We start from the raw sequence: 21,478 nt of genomic DNA, 5'->3' as shown, positions 1-21,478 counted from the left end.
TGAATTCCAGCTATCATTGCTAGGGGACAGGAATAATGGAAGCTTTAATCCGAAATATCTAAAGGGCAACATGGTCTACTCCTTGGCATTCTGAAATTAAGAAAAACAATATTTAGATTTGATTTTAAGTATTTCTTGATGCAATATGGTTTTATCTCAACTCATGTGCTCACCTACAGATCCTTAACCATGTTGGTGGACTTACTGTGGTAACCAAATGGATGATGGAGGTTTTCAAATGTTTTAAAGTTATTTACAGGCCTATTACTATACTAGCATGAACTAGAGTAAACTAGCATAATATCTAGCCTTGATTGAAAGGTATGATTGCTCATTACAGTATTGTTATTGACAATAGGGAAAAATCTTTTGAAATGTGAGGTCTTTGGTCAGTATGAAACAATACACAATCATATTAAATTATTTTCTTATGGGGAAAAAACCTGCACATGTAAAAAAAAAAAAGTGAGGTATCTGAGGAGCATAAAAACATTGGAAGCTTTTTTTTATATTAAACAACATGGTTCATCTTCAGTTTATTCACTCTTTGTAAACATGTAATGTTTTCAAACACTTTTGTCTGTTCTTATTAGAAATACATGTAGTTCACACTTACTTTGTTTAATCCCTTGAACATACAGCTACTTGGCATGATTTGTACTGGTAGTTCCACAATGCGCTGAAGATCTGAAGTAACATAGAGGTTTCTGAACTTAGAAGCTGCAGAAATGAAAACTGTATAATTTTTAGTATTTATTAAATACTGTGAGATGTTTATTGTGTGATTATTTAGATCTCAAATTCTATTGTTGGATTGTCTGGAAATGTTGGTACTTACTTTTTGGGGGGATGCTACACTAGACCACTATAAACATGGTCTTATCATGGAAAACTAGCATACAAATAAATATGGTGCTGATCTTTCTGAGTACAGTAGTTGGATAATTTGAGATGCCTCAAGCTAGATTTCAAAGTTCTGGAATTGCCATTCCTGGGAAGGCTATGCTTGTGCAGTATCTTTTTTATACTTCCTACAGCTATTAAAAGCACAGGAACTCTAAGGAGAAAAAGTAGCAAATAAAAGGGGTCAGAGAGGGTTCGGTTTTTGCATCTTAGCATTGTATGTAAGGAATTTCTTGTTTTCTGTCTATAAAGCAACTTTGAAAGGAGTGCTTCTGAGCTGTAAATTAGCAGTGTGTCTATACTTACTAGTCAAACTTTTCAGCAGATGATTTGCATAACAATCATATAATTTGTATAATGTGAAAATCTGGCTTCTTGGATTTTGTGAACTAGAGCATGGCAACTCTGAGAGAGACTGTCTAACTGCTGCTTTCTAGTAAGGGTAGTGAAAGTCAGGAGGTTGAAAGGGCAAATAAGAATAGAAATAGAGGAAGAATAGAACATGTCAGAAAGAGAGGAGAGGAAGAGAGGAGAGAATCAACATGGGGATGAAGGGGATAAAGGGATTTCTACACCAAGAGAAGCTGGTATAGGCTGAGTACCGGGCTGGATAGAGAGAGAAAAAGAACAGCGTGAAAGAAGAAGACTGTGGGGGTGAAGGACAAGAGAGAAGTGTTGGGATGAGAATGTGACTAATGGATTTTTAAACCTGGTTGAAGCCAGGTACTTAGGATACTAATACATTTAAATAATGTACTACACTTTGATTACATATAATTGTGCTTATTATTATGCTAAATAACAGAACAGTATGTGCTCTCTCTCTCTCTCAATATATATATCTCTATCTATCTATCTATCTATCTATCTATCTATCTATCTATCTATCTAATCTCCTCACATTCACAGTGAACAATATGACTCCAGAATCATAGCAATCCACTTTTCTTTCACTTTTGGTCTAGTTTCTAAAAAGTCAGCTCTTTTTTGGGTCATCCATAACATTTGAAGAAACCAAAATGTTTATTTTTAACTGAAATATTTGTCTTCTTGAAAGTGGTCAATACTTTGGAATGGAGAAAAGTATTACTATTTTGGGGAATGATGCATGTAGCTTTCATTAAAAGTCTTTCTCTACATCCCAAGTTTTTTAGAAAGACATATGAAACCCACTCATATGGGTTTTTTTTTTTTTTTTTTTGCAGATACCTCAAATCAGCTATGCATCTACAGCTCCAGAGTTAAGTGATAACACCAGGTATGATTTTTTCTCTCGAGTGGTACCTCCTGACTCCTATCAAGCCCAAGCCATGGTCGACATTGTGACAGCACTTGGATGGAACTATGTGTCAACACTGGCTTCAGAGGGGAACTATGGGGAGAGTGGTGTTGAAGCATTTATGCAGATCTCAAGGGAAATAGGTAAGTGGACATCTATTTATTTATTTTTTTAAAAAAACCCCAAACCAAATGTATTTAGGGTTGACAAGTTAGCAAACTCTTGAGCATTGTTTTGAGGTCTGACTGATTGTTGTAGAATGATGAAACTCTTTGAGGGAAGCTCAATGTGGTATTGCTAGTTTTGTTTGTCATTGATCTGTTAATGTGACATTGTCATAGTGGGTTAGAAAGCAAATAAATCAAAGTTGTGAGAAGCCAAATAAAATCATAACACTATTGTTTGGAAAGATGGTGGTGGAAATTAAATCTTTGACTGGTGATTGTCTGGGGTGTGTATGGACCACTTGTTTCTTCATTGTGGAAAGAGAAGGGATCAGGACTAAGAGTAATAAATGCCTGATAGTGTTTGGAGTATGTTTTTCCTTTCTTCAGTATGGAAAAAGAAAGCACCAAGAGATACTATACATCATTGAGACTTGTTCTCTCAAATATGCGTAGATCCTTGGTGATTTCATGAATGAATGGTCACCTTGGTTGGATTGGCATCCGGATTCCTCAGTACACTTTTGTAACAGAATGACATTTGCATAGGATGAAAAACAATTATATTCTGAATCTGCCTTTCACTCCTCTCATATTAAATGGGACATCAAAAATCAAACTTTGAAACACATTAGGAAGAGTGAGAATAATACATATTGTGATTATGATGAATATGGGGGCTTTAAACACTATAGCTGGTAGCTCTTTCCTATTATGGTTCATGCATTTTAAAAATCTTGTTGATCCAGTTTTTACTTGCTTAACTAACTCCTGACATACCCTAGTTGTTAATTTTAGGATGAAATGGTGCTATATAAAAGCAAAGTCATTAGCATGAGGTGTTTTTCTCTTGTCTCTTTGATCTTTATCTATCGGGTGCTCATTAGAGTAGTTATTTTTTGTCTGGAAAACTGGGGCTTTTTAAAGAACAATAGATTTTTAGTGTGCATTAAATGATGAAAAGAGAACTGTGAATAATGGGGTGTTGTGGTACTGGTATTCATAAATGTTCATCAGTAAGTTTCAATCTACTAAGTAATGCTTATGTAACAGATCTAAAAGAAAAGTATTCAGCAAACCCGTGGTGTCACCATCTCAAATGGAAACAAATAAACAAACAAACAAACCTTCAGGCAAACTTTCAGGTTTTCAGAGTGGCATGCATGGTGGCATTCATTTTACTAATCCAGCAACTTTGTGAAATTGATGAGTCTGAGAAGAGTGAATGGCCCAAGGTAAACAACTGAGAGTTATGGGTGAATGGAGATTTCTCAGTCCAAATCTGGCAGCTGTTCTTTGCTGGTACTCAGAATGGCAGTATGTCCTAAATATTCACAGAAAACTATTTCATCTACTTGGAATAATGGAGAAAATTGTTTTATCTGGTAAATTGCAAAACAATTCAATTCAGTCTTCAAATCTGAGGGTACTCAAATGAAGCAACATGTTGCATTTAAAACAGTGGAATCCTCTGGACCTCCAGATCATCTTGGACTGCAACTCCTAATAGTTCAAGGCAGCACAGCCAAAGGGGACGAAATATGAAAGCTGCAGTCCAGAAACATCTGGAGGGTGCATGATTATCACCTTGAAGTCGTGCTAATGTCAGTTTATAGATGTATGGATATGTGGTCTGTTGAAGATGTTTGGAATACTCAAGATCAGAGCCACCAAGAACTGACTGTTTGTATTCAGTGCACACTTTGCAGTGATCTTCTCTTGTCAATTTCAGTAGCCTGAGCAACAGTAATCTGATTGTGTATAAATGATTGATGGATGGCTCTAGTAAAGATGACATTACCACAGAAACCTGAAGCAGTGTAGTTACCTGAAGTCTGGCTCATGAACTGAAAAACTTTTTCAGATCTCTGATATCCAAGTAATTTATATTAAATCTCACAGGTATACTTAGGAAACAGCCGTCTCACCATTGTATCATGATTTATAAATTTTGCAACTGTTCTTTGGAGTAAGAGTCAGAAAAAACATGCCTTTAAACTTGTATAGATTTTGGGAATATTTGGGGTTTGGCCAAATATTTAATAACTTGTAAACAAAGAGACTAAGAACAGAACTGGCTTTGAACAATACTGCTACTTAAAAAGAAAAAAAAAAGAAATCCTGTGTTGTTTTAGGTTACAAGCCTTTAAGAATTCTGTAAATGCATTTGGCTGTGCTTTCTGCTTGTCATTTCCTTAAATATTCAAAAGGGAAATGAATGGACTGTCGACTCAAAGCGGCATAATGAAAAGGTCAATGTGGGACCTCAATAACATGTCACAGGTTTCTATTAGGCATCAGCAAAGATCACATGTAGTGCACAACCCAGCTGAATATTAATAATTCCTAGGACAATGGTTGTAAATGAAGCTGCAAAACTACTGGTTATAAAATGTCAAAATGTGAATTATTGTCTGAAGACAATGTAGTAGATGAAGATACCTGATTCCTGGCTTTTACAGGTTTGACAAGGCTGACAGTCTGCCTTCCCAAGCTCTGTGTTCCTGTACTTTTGACAGAAAAAGAAAAAGAATTTTTATGAAAGAAATGAGTGGAACATAATTAATCTGTTTGTCTAACATATGAATAGCTTTAATTCTGAACAATTAGAGTTAGAAAAAACTAGGTAGAAAAAATAAGTGCACTATAAAGAGAATCCTTTCTGTATTAGATAGAACTTGGAAAAGTTCCTTTTTGGGACTACAGCCGGCCCTTCTCATACACGGCTTTTTATACACGGATTCAAGCATCCATGGTTTGAAAATGTTCAAAAAAGTATAAATTTCAAATATCAAACCCTGATTTTCCATTTTTTTTAATAAGGGACACCATTTTGCTGTGGCATTATAGTTAATGGGACTTGAGCATACACGGATTTTGTTATACATGGGGGATCTTGGAACCAAACCCCAGCCTATAACAAGGGTCCACTGTATAACCCCCAGAATCTCCCAGCCAATATGGCCACTGCTGGTGACTTATAGTAATAGTAGTCCAAAAGGTAAAATTTGCATAAAGGCAAATTTCTGTACATCTTCCATATGCTGCTTCCCTCTCCGCTTTGCAAGACTTTCATGAGGATTGGGGGCCCTTCAGCAAGATCTGGGTTATGGACAAGTAGAGAGAGAGTGCTGATAGGAGTAGATCAAGAAGAAGCAACTTGCGTATACAGCATTACAGGTGAATCAAATCAAAGGGAAACATGGTGTTAGTCTGGAATATCAGTATGCAAAGGCATCTTGTAGCACATTTGAGGCTAACTGTGAAAGAAGATGTAGCATAATCTTTCATAGTCTAGGTTTGCTTCTTCAGATGCATCAGTGGTGGAGAGAGGAGACAGTTGACCAGAATGTGCATATGGGATTCCTGTTGGTCATTTGTCTAACCAAGTATGGAAAAAGGATGCTGGATTATATATTGAAATGAGTGAGAAGCTGGTTCAGTTGACTTTTTAATGCAAATATATTATCTCACACCGAGACATGTGCATGAACCAAGACAGGTATCCTTTTGAAGTCACACTTTTTGGAAATTTATGCATGCATCTGCACTGCAGAAAAAATCCAGTTCAATACCACAAAACTGCCATGGTGCAATGCTATGGAATTCTGGGAACTGTAATTTTGTGAGACAGCCTTCTCTGTTATAGAGGTCTAATGCCACAACAAACTACAGTTCCCAGAAGTCCATGGCATTGAGACATGGCAGTTAAAGCGATGTCAAACTGGATTATTTATGCAGTGTAGATGCAGCCTTATATGTAGTTTTTCTTTTAAAGTATGTGTACCAAAATGTCTAAAAGGTGAAAATGCTCAGAGGCATTCATAAATGAAAGTTATGAAAGCAACATAAACAATTGCACTATATTAGGGAAAATGACTTGCAAAAATGTGAATATTAAGGAAGAAATGGCTCCCCGAAATGTATATATTAAGTAAAATATAAAGAAAAATAAGAAAACGAATGACAGCAACACTGACAGGTTTCTCTACTCTTAGTTACAAATTTGAAGGGCTCCTAGGTAACAATGGACAGAATATTAAAATGTATTCAACAAATGGTCAAAAATGTATTTCTCAAGTGTCAAGAAACTCTGAGGAGAATCCTAGACTAGTGAGAATCCTTACAGTTTGGGACTTATTTAGTACAAAATGCACCTACTTTGTGCAGAACATATGGCTATTTGCATGGAAAATTTGGTGTTCTGCACAAAAGACCACATGTAATTTTGTGTGGAATGAATCCTCAAATACAGCCTTTTCTGTACAGGAAATAGCATTTTCTGAACAGAAAAACAATAACCCATTCATACTAAGTTTGTGCAGAATTAGTCTGAACTTGCAAATAGTCTTTGAAAATATAGGGCAAGGCCCTATCAACAGAATTTCATCCCCTTCATAGTTCTGGAAGGGCACAGATATGCTGGTGTGGCACCATTTTGGGTGACCAGGAGTGATGTTATGTCAGTACTTCTTGCCTTTTAAGTGATTTTGTGAAGAAGGCTGAAACAGGTTGTTTGTGTTTAGCAAACTCTTTTAAAGGGGCTTCAGCAATATCTATATCTGTATTGCTATCTATCTATCTATCTATCTATCTATCTATCTATCGATCGATCGATCTACAAATATTTGGGTGGGTGATGAGGCCTTATGAGGCAGGATTGCTGTGGATACATTTCACATGACCATTAGTCTGCATGATCATCATTCCTACATTAACCAAATAATTAGGCATGGTAGTTTGTTGATATTCCTTTTCTAAAAGTTTTATTGGGCTAGTCAATAGAGGCCTCCTCTTCTCTAATTATATCTGCCTGCAGACCCATATATACACTCTGGTGTGTTTCATTCAAGCATCATGGACCCAAAGAAGTGACAGCTAAAGCCTGGGTTGCTAGCAAGAAAAGCACAGTGGTTGGCCTTTCATTTCTCAAACTCTGGCAGCAGAAAATGATTAAACATTGTATCTCTGGGGTGCTGCCTTTTTGCTTGGTTCAGTTATTGCAACGTTCTTATTACAAAAATCCAATCCATCGCCTTAATGGGTGTGGAATGCTGGAGGACAGGTTTTATCCCTCCTAGCGGCCAGTGAAGCATCAGCTTGAGTCTTGATGGGAAGTAGATGCCTCTTATGACAGGCACTTAAAGGAGAGAATAAAAACGACAAGACAGAACACTTCAGCTTATTATTAAGGGAAAACATTCAGCACCTTTTGAACTCTCACTCTCTCTCTCTCTACTCATAATACTGAGAAACCGAATAATCTGTCAGTGTAAAAGCATTGATGGAATAGTTTTGAGCAGGGATAAATGCTGTGGAAGGTTTTGGGGGGAAATGAAATTTGTTCTGTGGCTTTGAGGGTTAGAGTTAGGAAGGTCAGTAATATTATTGGGCAATGATATGAACTGGTCTTCCCAGTTTGTCATTCTTCATTTCTCTTTCTTGATCTCCCCCATAGTAGTAGCATTTATGTTCCTGGATACCAAGTTTGAAAAAAGTTACTTGTTCCCAAATACAACCACCATTTTCATCCATCCAGCATGAGGATTGTGTGTGTGTGTGTGGGGGGGGGGGGGATTGTATAAAACTGACCATTTTCATGCTAAAGTAAAATAAAATAATTTCTGTGCAGGATAATCTCCTTGGAACTCTTGTTGTGTATTTACCAGGTGAAAATTTTACAGAAATATTCATTGTCTTCATAGTGTGGATAAAACTGTGGAAATGATTCATCATCAGCTGCAAGGATGAATAGTTGAATAGTAACATCCCTACATATACTAAAATAATTATTCTTGTCACTATATTCCCTCTTACATTTCCCACCCCCTTCATTTTCCTTTGTTAATTTTTGTTTGGTTACCATTTTATAACCCATATCTGGATAGCTGCTCCATTTTTGCAAGCCATTCAGATGTAGTAGCTACATGGATGTAGACTTTTTTTTCCATGCTACTGTAGTACTTCTCTTTCCTGGTGCCATTTTATAATTTGCAGTAGCTTGGATGGAACTGCTGGATCTCCCTGGCAAACCGCTGTACTTGATTTTCTGGTTGTGTCAAGCAACAGCCACAGGGAATAATGTACAGAGGTAGCACAGTAGCCACCTGGGCAATTGTTATGTTTTTTCTGTGCCCTGAAGATCACCTTGCAGTTCCCCCCACTTGGTGATGTATAAACGATAAGTAGAAGTGTGGGTGGTAAATGTTATACATAATGAGCATAAAAGCATAAGCTTCACTTTTAGAGAGTGTGTGTGGGAGTGTATGTGTGTATGTCAGACAAAGACAAAAATGATACAGGAAGATGTCAAGCAGCTTAAATTGCTGGCTGACATGTGAAATGTTTGATATTAATATAGGGCTAAAACTGTATATATATTAAAATCTGATATATTCAAAAGATATTATATAATGCACTATGTTGCATACATGGAAATAATGGTTGTTACTTTTATGTATTCATATTTTTCAAATTACCTTGAAATGTCTTCTTAGTTTGGTGGGTAACTTATTGTTCCAAACGCTTCTTTTTTAAAGGCACACTTGTGACAGTGTGTCCTCCCCTTTAAGTAAACAAATCCCAGGTAATAGCAGAAATACAATATATATCTAGTAATCTTTCTTCTCTGTAGCATTGAAGTCAAAAATTGAATTCATATGGAACAAATTGATTTATACATTAAAATATTATTTTACAGTCCCTGAAAGGGGGAAATATTGGGGCGGGTGAATGCCAAGATTGTTTTTTTAATATTTTTCCCAACTCTTTGTGAGAGCCACAATAAAAATCTGTCAGGAGATGCTTAATAAGGCCTCTTTATGCAGCAAAGTCACAACTTCAGGCCAGAATCTAAAGCTGGCTAGGACTGTATTTTGGGAACCTGAATAAATGCAGTCACGCTTAGAATGACTGATTTTTTAAAAAAGGATTTTACTTTGAAATACAATTAAAATGTAAGACAAGCTACAGACTCTCTTTAGTCAGAACTGTGAGATTTTACCAGTGTAGCAGAGCTGGGGATTGTGCAGCCTTTAAGGTAGCCAGTTCGGGACTAAAACCCTTGCTCTGAGATTCATCCCTCACACTCGGACGAGAGAGAGGGACCAGACCCTGAAATCTGGCAACCCTCGGAGCCTCCCAGATGTCGTTGGGTAGTAACTGCCATCTGTCTTTCTGAGTATAATCAATGGTAAGGCATTATAGGAACTGCATTCCAACAATACCTGGAGGGCAATATACTCCTCTGCTCTATGCTGAAACTAGTTGGAGAGACAGATTTCATCAATTAGCTTTTTAGTCTCTTTCCACTGTGCCAGTCAAGAATGTCAGGAAATACTCTGGAAGGGGAGAACTGTCTGCCCTGGTTTCCCTAGTGTTAGCCTCCACTGGATCTCAGTTCATTCAATGTAGAAAGACATATGATCTAGCTAGCCTATAGGCAACAGAACACTCTGGAAAAACGCCACAGAGTGATATAATATCATTAATTAAGGAGGAAAGGGGAAGATTAATTACAATCCTTCATGTATCATGGGTAAGCCAGTGGGAAAATTGGAGTATAACACCGCAAGGCACAACTTGCTAAATGTTCAGAGAACTTGAAAGTATAAGTTATGTAGCTGAATCATAGCCAGAAGAATATATTCAACTCTGTTCAATAATCAGAACATGGTCAGAAAACCTAGCAACTTCCACAGAGAAGACAAAGTGATAGTGCTGTTACATTGGAGGAAGGATAAGGAAACGGTTGACACTTCAGGTTACCTGAAGGACCGCCTCTCTCCGTACATTCCGCCTCGCACCCTCAGAACATCTGGGCAGCAACTGCTGAAGGTGCCTGGGGCCAGGTTAGCTTCTACTTCAAGAAGGACCTTTTCCACAGCTGCCCCAGCCCTTTGGAATACGCTGCCCACGGAGCTCCGCTCATCTTCCACCCTGGCCCAATTTAGGAAGGACCTCAAAACCTTCCTATTCAATCAGGCATTCCCCGATTAAATATCCTGTGGGCCTCCCTCCTCTTCCGTGGCCATGAGGCTGGGCTAATGGGGATTTTTATTGTTATTTTAAGATTGCTGTATGTGTTTTTAACTTTGTATTTTGATGCACGTGTTGCATGCTGTAAGCCGCCCTGATCTTTTGGAAGGGCGGGATATAAATAAAAATTTTATTATTATTATTATCATCAGGCCTTGGTGGAAGGCCAGCCCTACCATTAGGCAGGTAAAGCAAATGTCTGAAGTGACAGATGCTAGGGATACAACAGTGGCAGCCTCCAGCACTTTTTGATTCTCTTCGCCTTTCCTGTATCTTGGAAGAAAATATTGTGTGTTCACATAGTATTCCCTGCTGTGTTTAAATGTGTGTGGTGGAGAACCGTTGCCATTACCAGCACTGAAGTAGGTTTCAACAACCAGTCCTATTGGCTTTCTAACTGGATTGAAGGGCCCCACCTTCTTTACCTCAGGCAGCCAAATATCTTGGGCCCCAAACTTGATTCTTCCCAGGTGGTGTCTGCACAGACCAGGATACTCTGGGAATAGCCCATTACCAGCACTGAAGTAAGTTTCACCCCCACTTTGCACTGAGCTAAGAACAAGGCACTCAGCCTTGATCACATTTTTGAGTATCTCATTCTGACTTCAGAGTGAGTGAGTGGGATGCATTTTAAACAGCCACCTGGCATTGCAGTGGAGGGCTCCAGGTCTTCCAGGAAGATCTGGAGCCAACAGGGAGTTTTTACATTATCTGGAGGGCCAGCTCTATGCTGAAATAAGATGGGGAGACAGATTTCATCAATTAGCTTTTTAGTTTCTTTCCACGGTGCCTGTCATAAAATATTCATGAGACTCAGGAAATCCCCTGGAATAGTGGGTATAAGAACAAGGGGACAACTGTCTTGGTTTCCCTAGAGCAGGGTATACTATGAATTTGGTGCTGAATGGGCCAGACATTGTCCAATCTGTTTGCATCAGCACAGGGGTTTAGGTTGTGCGTTGTCCAGCCTCCCTGCTAAGAGGATGTGGGAAGGGCATTTTACTTGGCCTGTGCAGGCAAGGCCTCAGTCACATGAATGAAAGTTTCCTAAATTGAGGACATAATTCAGAAGATCAGCCATAAAAGGCAGCTTTTCTTCCTTTCAAAGCTCCCGTAAGGCCCAATTTTCTTAACTTTGATGGCATCCTGATCTTCCATCTCACTCTTCTGAGCAGACATTGAAAGCATCCAGGGTCTTTAAATATATATCTTCAGAATATTGCTGAAGTGGAATACCACTGATAAATTTATTTCAGCTTGCAAGCTGTAAGTAATATTAAACACTCACACGGATAAACAGAACCATAGCTATATTTGAAACACTGCAATGGAGATGTCTGAGTGCATTAATATTGCAGAAGCATTAAAAGGGTTCCAGGGGAAAAAATTAAGTAATTTTACCAGATATTGCAGAAGCCTTTTAAAAAGTGAAACATAATTTTTAGGAGATTATTATTAAACAGACAATTTTAATTCTTATCCTTACTACTGTTAATAAACATTATGTTCTACTGCTTCAGCAAGGTGTTCCCCTCTCCATAATTGTTCTTCTGTTTATTTGAGAAGAAGACAGCTGTATTAAAAAAAATCATGCAGAAAGATACCTTTCGGCTCTGTTTAATTGGATTTTTCACTGCATCCTTGTGGCAATGCTGAAGGCTGAGATTTTTCAAGTTCACTTAAGGGAATGAAGATACCCCTTCCCATTAATTTAGGAAATAAAGCTTTGACAAGCTTGGGTTGTGTGATCAAGATCTAAAAATTAATTAATGGAATTAATTAGAATATATGATTTCATCGCCTTCTTAGGCCAGAGGAAAGTGGGCATTTTAAAAATGCATGATATCTTGAATTCAATGACTGTAGTATGTATGCATATTTTCTAACCCACATTATTCAGTTCTGACCCTGCCAAGATTTCTTCTTTCACCTCTGCATGGAGAATATTGTTCATCAAAGGCTAGAAAGAGGGACATCTTTCAGTGTATAGGGTCACCTATGTGTATGCAAGAGCCTGCACAAAGTTTTGGGATGATGCTATATATATATTTAGAGTGGCCTTTCAAGGTGAACCAGTTTACAGCATGTCAACCATATGTCTTCAAGTCTGACCCTGTAACATTTGAAATGGAGATAGATGGATGTCTAGCAATGATGTGTCAGAGAGGGACACAAATCAATTGTGTTCATTATGTATCTCCATGAGCTTGCAGACCATTTATCTCCTCTTGAGGCACAATGGTATTCACTGGAAGAGATGAAGTAAAGAAGCATCAAACTTAATTATATTTCTTTATTGCTTAAATTATTTATATCCCACCCTCTATCCAGAGATCTTATGACAGTATACATTAAAACCAACCTGACAAATCTGAAACAGTATAAATAATGAAAATCCTTTTTAAAGGCTAAAATATATTTAACAATTTACCAAGTTAAAAGTTAAATGCTTAAAATAGTTTGAAATGATTTAAAACTATGCATACTTGAGGGTTAGGTGGGCCCCAAAAGATTTAATGAACAATTTTACCCCTTGAAATTACAACTATGTTGGTGTCAATAGGGCTTCCAAAAGTAGGGTTTCCCCCTTCCTGGGGTGCCACAACAGAGAAGTCCCCCTCCCATGTCCTTCCTTAGCAAATTTCCCTGATGGGGCACATAGGAGGTCACCTCCAGCAGATATTACATCTCAGATGGGCAAATACCTGGAGAGGTGCTCCTTTCAGTATCAAGGTGCAAAGCCATTTAGGAGTTTAAATGTCATTACCAGTACCACAATTCTGATCAAAAGTATATTGGTAACCAATACAATTCCTTTAAAACCAGTATTATATGTTATTCTAAGATGTTTTTTGTGGGTTTCTTGGGCTGTGTGGCCATGTTCTGGAAGAGTTTCTTCCTGATGTTTCGCCAGCATCTGTGCCTGGCATCTTCAGAGAATGCTTGCCTGGAAAAAGTGTGTGTGTGTATGTGTGTGTATATGTGTGCGTACAGTATTGTTCTGTGCTGATGGCAGGCCTCAGGCTGGGAGGCTAATGCAAAAGAGGATTAGTGTCTGCTAATTGGTGATTTTTATCTGCTGGGAAAGCCCCTGACTTTGAGTGGTTTCCCATTTGCATTTGCTGAGTCCGTATTTTGCTATTCCTCAGGACTGGTAGCCAAATTTTGTTCACTTTAAGGGTTTCTTCTTTCTGATTGAAATTATCCAGATGTTTGTGGATTTCAATGGCTTCCCTGTGCATCCTGACATGGTAGTGGTTGGTATGGTCAGACTTTCAGTGTTTTCAAACAGTATTTTATGCCCAGGATGGTTTGTGGCATTTTCTGCTACTGCTGAAAATGTAGCAGAAAATGCCACAAGCTAAGCTAATAATGAGAAGTTAATTTCATTTCATTTGTACATAAATAAATACACTATTTGTAACTTTATCAGCCCCATCTAACTAGGATTAGGATCTTGGCTCACTGTTCTTGTAAATGAGCCCTGCTCTAGTAGTTTTACATACACAGATGATTAAGTGATATAGGCATCGCTAATGTATAATTAAAATAAAGTGGATTAACTCAAAAAGTATCAAACAATGCTGCTTTAGAAGACTAAATCTGCATAGTCTTCTTGGCCAGAACTCAAGAAATAAGGATATTGGCAGAGACTATATTTTGTCCAGTGAAGATTCACTGTTTTGTTATGCATAGTTTGCTTTAATCTAACTCCTTGTGTGTGCAGTTTTTGTCTGGGTGAAGAGCATGAGATTTTAAAAAAACAAATATAGGTCACTATAAGTGGGACATGCAAAAAAGAAAAGAAAAAGAAAAAGTGCTGAGTAGAGCATTCTTGATCAGTATTCAAGCCAGCTAATACTGTCTTCCCTCAGGTACTATGCTCTGTTTTGCTTCCCTATGCCAAAATTGTCATTGTTGTGTCCTTTCAAGTTGTTTCTGACTTATGCTGACCCTAAGGTGAAGTTACCATAGGGTTTTCTTGACAAGAGCATAAACCAGTCTCAGTCTTTAATGGGCTGCCATTTTGGAAGGCTTGCCTCTAGGCTCCCCTGATTTCTACGAACCTCAATATTTTCCAGAGTTATTAAATCCCTTTTACACTTTCCCTAATAAAGTGCATTAGGTTCCAGACCACTGTTGTAAAGTGAATATCACCTTAAAGTTAATCACAGCCTTGTTTTATTGTCCTGTACATGTAAAAGCCTAAAACATATACACTATCATTTATTAAGTGTGCAATAGTGCTAGGTCTAAAAAAAATGACGCAAAAGTAAGAATAATAAATGAATGGCTGAATGTGACACTGAGATATAAATTGCACAAAAGCTGTAAACAGACTGACTGCCAGTAACAAAATGGCACTGTACTGTATAATTGAAAAGTGGCGTTTTAGTGATACACTCTTAAAGCAAAGCAACTTAAAGTGGCTGTATTTCTGAGTGGTCCTCTTTTGACAAAATAGGTCTTGGTACTCAGCACCTCAATTTGTTCTAGGAGGGACTGATATTGGCTAACAATAGTTTCATTTGATGCATATTCCTGATGACATGAACAGAAGCTTGTTGTGCTCAGCATGATTTGGAAAGAGGCTGTAGTGAAGACTTTATGGGGGGGAGGATCCTCCCTGAACCCCAGCATACTGGAAAATCATCAACCAGTCCCAACATCTCTTTATTGGGCAAGGTTCTAGAATGTGTGTTGGGAGACTCCAGGGGTTCCTAGATGAAATGAATTAGCTAGATCCATTTCAGTCTGGCTTTAGGCTTGGCTATGGGACAGGGACAGCTTTGTAGATGACCTATATAGGGAACTAGATGGGAGAGTGTGCCACTCTGGTTTTGCTGAAACTCTCAGTGGCTTTCTATACTAACAACCAAGATATCTGTCTGGGCTGCCTCTCTGGGATGGCATTCAGGGGCACTATATTACAATACCTCTTTTGACTTTTAAAGCCTTATAGAGCTTGTGTCCAGACTATCTGAAAGACCATATCTCTCTATATAAGTCAACATGAGGTTTAACAACTGCAGAAGAGGACTGTCTGTCAGTCCCACCACATTTGCAGGTGCATTTGGTGGGGACTCAGAAAAGAGCCTTCTTCATGGCTGCTTGCAAGCTGTGGAATCCCCTTCCACTTGAGATCCGGTTGACCTCCTCCCTGCTTTCTTTTCGCCGGAAGGTGAAGATTTTTTTATTCAGGGAAGCCTTTGACTTTTAATTACGGCGTGGTAGTTTGTGTGTAAAGTGGTGTATTTTATGGTTTGTTTTTGTTTTTGACTAGAAATTATGTTTTAAATGGGTTTAAATGGTTGTAACTGTTTTTGACCACATTTTAAAATCATATTGTTATTCAATTCTTTTTAAACTTTTGCAAACAAATGTTTTTGCTTTCTTTTTAAATTTATTGTAAGCCTCTATAAATCTCATCTTGGGGAAAAGGGTGGGATAGAAATTCAAAAATAAAATAAAATAAATAAATGAAATGAAATCTCCACATATATAAAAGTACAAATGACATCATACTTTTTATTTGATGAATAACCCGCATAACTCATTCACATATTCTTTGATAGGAACTTGAAACAAAATGCATTTTTTTAAAAAAGGGAGAGATATTCATATACTCAAAGATAGGCCAGAATTATCTCCAGTTATTTTTTCCCAAGTAATTTAATACATTTTTAATTATGCAATATGATCAGTTTCCTGGGGAGTTTAGGAGAAGATAAATTACTTTATAGTAATAAAATTCCAAGGCTTCTGATTTTGAAGGTTACTGAGATCTGAGTATAGCATTGATGCTGAGGTTTTTTCCTCAGGAGAAAAAAAAATCTGAAGAAAAAGAGGGTTGCTTCTTTTGAAAAGTACTCTCTCTCACTCTTGCACACAAACACGGAGCAAAGTAAAACTAGAGTTCACAGGAAGGTCAATCAAGTATGGGAAAATAGACCTGGATTCCAGAACACGTTCATTGAAGAAAGTAGTTGGCTAATTGGTATCCACAGAAGGATATGATTATATTCATAAATGTCATGTGTATCATTTGGTGACTCACACTTAAACATGTGAACTGCAGCCACTGAAAAGTTCTATCTTTGAAGGAATGTGATACCTTTGTGATGTTTGATCTGCAGTGACTGTTTGATATATATATATATATATATATATATATTGTGCTTTCACTGTCAGTGAGTGTTGAACATATAGACTGTCAGTCCTTTCTCCTTGGTTTTGGATCCTACCTGATCCCCATGCAAATCAATATTTTCTCTACGAGCTTTATCACACTAGTGAGATCCCACAAGAAAACGGGAGTTAAACAAAAGTTAAGTTAAATTCAAATTTAAACAGAACTTGAAAATTCAGAAAGTTTATCACACTGAATGCTGTTAAAATGAAATAACGCAAAGCTAATCCGCAGTTAAAGCAGAGGAAACCAGCAGCTTTCTAAATTCGGAACAAACTGAATTTAAAAAGCTGCTGGTTTCCTCTGCTTTAACTGCGGATTAACGTCACATTATTTCACATTAACTGTGATGTCGTGTGATAAACCTTGGACATTTCTGGGTTATCTTCATGTTATATCGTGTTTAACTCCTGTTTTCCTGCGGGATCACTCTAGTGTGATAAACTCCTACATTTCTAATATGTGAAGATGGATTGTAGTTTAAGTTTGGCCACAGTTATGTTTTACTCATACATCCATTTCTTCAAACTGATAAACAAATTGGACACAAGTTTGGCCTGTAGATGGTTTCAGACACTTTGAAGATTATCGCACCGGGGTTAAAACGTTCCCCGGTGCGTTCTAACGGGAGCTGCATGGAGCATGACGGGAACGCAATGGGGCCCAGAACGCCAGTTTACTGCGCACCGGAACGCTGCCTTTGCCACCAGGTGTTCCCATCGTGTTCCCATTGAGTTTCAGAGGGCACCATTTCTGGGAACTGTTTCAAAGCGTCCCCAGAAATGGCGTCCCCTGGAACTCAATGGGAACGCAAAGGTGGCGTTCCGGTGTGCAGTAAACTGGCGTTATGGGCCCCATCGTGTTCCCGTCACGCTTTGTGCGCACCCCCGCAGGGGCATGTTAGAATGCACCGGGGAACGATTTAACCCCAGTGCAATAATCTTCTTTCATTCAATTCTTGGCATTTTTATTTAGGACTGGGAAAGAAACTATGAACAATTGGGGCCAAATCTAGTTGTTAGTCCAAAGTAGAGTAAACCCATTGAATCACATACACCGCAAAGCCCTGCAAGATCTCAGACAGACGAGAAAAACAGGACACCACACTGTGTTGTTAAGGGCTGCAAATTAGGAGGCATGTTGTCCAAGACTGCACTGTAAAGATATATAGGGAAAAAAGAGAGATCCCACAAGCAGTGTCAACCATTTGGTAAAGCAGAAGCTGAACAATATCCAGTCCTACCCTGTATCCACCACAATATCTAGTAGAAAAGCAAAACAACTTTAATACTCTTTGTATAACAGGTAGAAGTTTTGTTGTTGTTGTGTGCCTTCAAGCCATTTCTGATTTATGGTCACCCTAAAGTGACCCTGTCATGGGGTTTTCATGGCAACATTTGATCAGAGAGTGTTTGCCTCCCTTTGGAGCTGAAAATGTGTGACTTGCCTAAGGTCACCCAGTGGTTATTCATGGGGATTCAGACTCTGGTACCCAGAATCAGGTTGAGAGCATCTGCATAAAAAATAAGGGTAAGAGAAATAATAAGGATGTGATGGGGGTCTACTATAAACCTCCAAGCCAAACTGAGGACTTAAATGATGCCTTCCTGAAACAGATGACCACACATTCAGAAAGAAGAGATGTAGTAGTAATGGGGATTTCAACTATCCTGATATTTGTTGGAATTCAAACTCTGCCATAAATTTAAGGTGTAACAAATTTGTCATTTGTCTTGCAGACAATTTCATTGTCCATAAGGTGAAAGAAACAACTAGAGGACCGCCTATTTTAGATCTGATCCTAACCAACAGTGACAATTTGGTTAATGGAGTGAAAATGGCAGGATCCTAAGGTGGGAATGACCTGGAGTTTGTTATACAGCAGAAAGGGAAGCCAAACTTAGTCAGACATGCATTCTAGACATTAGGAATGCTGATTTAAGTAAGCATAGGGAAATACTGGTGGCAGTCCCATGGTCAGGAATGCTAATAAGAGTGGGGTTCATGAGGGATAGGAGTTTCTTAAAAGTGAGATACTGAAGGCAAAATTTCAGTTCTAATGAGGAAGAAGAATGGGAAGTCTCTAAAGAAACCAGGATGGATGTCTAAAGAACTTTTCAACTAAGACTCAAAAGGGACATGTACAAGAAATGAAACAAGGGGGAAACCATCAAAGAAGAATTCAAACAAATAGCCAGCTCACATAAGGAGAAAGAAAGAAAAGCTAAAGCACAGAATGGGTTCAGCTTTCTGGAGAGGCTAAAAACAATAAAAGGGGGGGGGGGGTTGGTTACGCCTGTGACAAAAGGAAAAACAAGGAATTGAAAAGGGCCTCTGTGTGGAGAAAATGGTGAAATGCTAACAGGGAACAGAGAAGAGACAGACCTACTCAGCACTTTGCCTCAGTCTGGGGGAAATGGAGCAAACAAGGCAGTAAGGAAATGCAGCAGAATAGGTAAAGATTAGGTAAGGAAGTAGTACACAAATACTTGACTATTCTAAAAGAATCTAAGGCTGGGTATAGACCACCCAAAAAGGGCAGTCTGCCTGCGCCTTGTTTTGCTGCACGAGGAAGCTGCAGCAGAGAAACCATTATGGTGCCATTGTGGATGCTAAGCGTCTGTTGCACAGGGCGCCACCATTTTGACATACAGAATACGTGTTAGGGTTGCAGGGTGTCTGTAAGCGATGCCCCGAGGCAACCCTAGCACATATTCCTTACGTGCTAAAAGGCCCATCTGTACTGGGCCTATGTTTCCTGGGCAAGATGAACTACATCCAAGGGTATTAAAAGAACTGGCAAAAACAATCTCAGAACCACTGTCAATAACCTTTGAGGATTCTGGGGAAAAACGGAGAAGTCCCAGCAGATTGGAGGAGGGCAAAGGTTGTCCCCATCTTCAAAAAGGGAAGGGAAAAAAAGAGGGAGTTATAGTCAAGGGGAGTAATAGTATCAGTCTATTCTGCTCTGGTTAGACCTCACTTGGAATATTGTGAGGTCCAGTTCTACACCTGAATTCAAGCATGATGTAGACAAGCTGGAAATCTGAATAAAACCCAGCTAACTGGGTAATATGGCAACTCAGATTATTGTTGTTGTTGTTGTTGTTGTTTGTAGCATTTTTTTACTGCCCTGCAGGTGGCAGAATACATCTAATAGCTGGAGCAACTTCTATTATTCCCATTTTGAATGCCCAGGCTTTAAGGCCTCCTTTGTCGAGTACCACTTGCACTGAGATTTGTCTTTGTGCCTATAGGAATTCCCTGAGATCTAATAAGCCTGTTTCAGCATTATTGATCGGCTGATTCTGTGGTTTTAGATTTCTGTCCCCCCCCCCCCCCCCCCCTATACTTCTCCCTAGCTTAGCCTTGAAAGTGAGCCCCAGGCAGGACTGTCTGGAGCACAACTCCTCTGGTTCCTTACTACTGGCCATGCTGTCAAGGCTCATAGAAGCTGCAGGCTAAAAGATCTGGAAAGCCAAAACTTTCCTTTCTTTGTTCCAGTATCTATAGAGACCAGATAGATCTAGAAGAAAGATAATTTTCAGGTTACTGGCACCATTCCTGAGTTTAAAGGCACTGGATGCCTTGTAATACTTTGTACTGAGCCATGCTGTGCCAGGCAAAGGTGCTGTCAGAAATCAACACAAATCAAATATTTTTATATATAAAAATAAAAATATAATTGTGTTTTGCATTTCAATTTCATTGTTTTCTATTGAATGTCCATATGGAGCTATTTCACTTCATATTGGACAAGGAAACCCGTACAGACTTATGAAGAGATGAAGAATGTTTTTAAAATTGAGGTAATAACTTACACTCTCTTACCTATTTGGTGTCCCTTATATTTCATTTACTAAAACACTACTTAAAGAGCTGCTGAAAAATCAGTGCTAATTCCAGACTAAAAGCACCACTTTTCATTACTCATTCAAGAAAAATGGTCATTGGTTTGTATCTCTGTGATATTTAGAAAGACTACTATGTCACTTTTTTGGCAATAAAAAGGGATGCCTGATTTAAATGCAAATTATGAGCTGTGATACAATCACTATAAATTGAGTTTTCAGCAATATGCATATTCTGTGGATTTTTAGAAAAGCTTTTATCCCTGGCTGGAAGACAAATGGTTTCCCTAGTTAAACTGATCTTTCTCTTTTTCTCAGAAGTTCTGCTCTGCCTCCTACTCTGTCATTTTGTTCTTTGCTTTGCTGCAGCAATTAGGATTTTCAGTTTTTGGTTTCACTGAAATTCACTTAGAATACTGTGGTTGAGACACTGAAGTGTTGTCTGATACAGTGTGCTTTTCTTTATCACAACACCAAATAATCCATCCAGGGTTCAGATGGTTCACAGAAACAGGGGATAAGAAGTGGGGATAGATTTTCCCACTGCCATTTTCATGCTGTTAGATGTGCTAGACTGGGAATTCACTACGGCCTGTTACAGACTGCCAAAATAAAGCTGCTTCGGGTCTCTTTGGAGGTATGCTGTTTAAATGATGCATGGGTCCTAAGAGTCTGGAGGTCGCGCCAAAGCCACACTCCATTGCTAAGCACTGGAGTGCAGCTTTGGTGCAGCTTCCGGATTCTTCGGATGCATGCATCATTTAAACAGCATACCTCCAAAGAGACCCAAAGCAGCTTTATTTTGGCAGTCTGTAACAGGCCTACATTTCTGCAGTGATAAGATGCATGAGTCTCACAGACTTCATGCTGAAAGCAGAGCCCAGACCATCTTAAAGGGTGCAGCTCAGAAATAAAGATAAAGTTCCAAAATGTGAACCAGTCTTGGTAATACAGCTATGCTGGAACACTTGGAACAAGAAAACTAGGCACAAGATCTGGGTTTGACTAGGATCACTTCAATTATGCTATTTACATGATTTGCAGAGGGAGTAAT

General features: G+C 38.6%; 1 protein-coding gene across 4 annotated transcripts in view; it reads left to right on the top strand.

Moving 5' to 3' along the window:
* The window catches only part of LOC149312325 (metabotropic glutamate receptor 8), a 627,813-nt gene that overhangs the window by 133,429 nt on the left and 472,906 nt on the right, over positions 1-21,478 (top strand). For all 4 annotated transcript variants that reach the window (XM_089524400.1, XM_089524401.1, XM_089524399.1 and 1 more), the window contains exon 3: positions 2,109-2,325. In XM_089524400.1, the coding sequence (XP_089380526.1) occupies positions 2,109-2,325 (217 nt within the window). The remainder of the gene's footprint in view (positions 1-2,108; positions 2,326-21,478) is intronic.

Source organism: Sceloporus occidentalis, unplaced genomic scaffold, assembly GCF_023333645.1.
Source record: "Sceloporus occidentalis isolate IW3139 unplaced genomic scaffold, rSceOcc1.0.p SCAF_5, whole genome shotgun sequence".
NCBI lineage: Eukaryota > Metazoa > Chordata > Lepidosauria > Squamata > Phrynosomatidae > Sceloporus > Sceloporus occidentalis.
The sequence above is the reverse complement of the archived record's forward strand: the minus strand, read 5'-3'. Positions and strand labels throughout refer to the sequence as shown.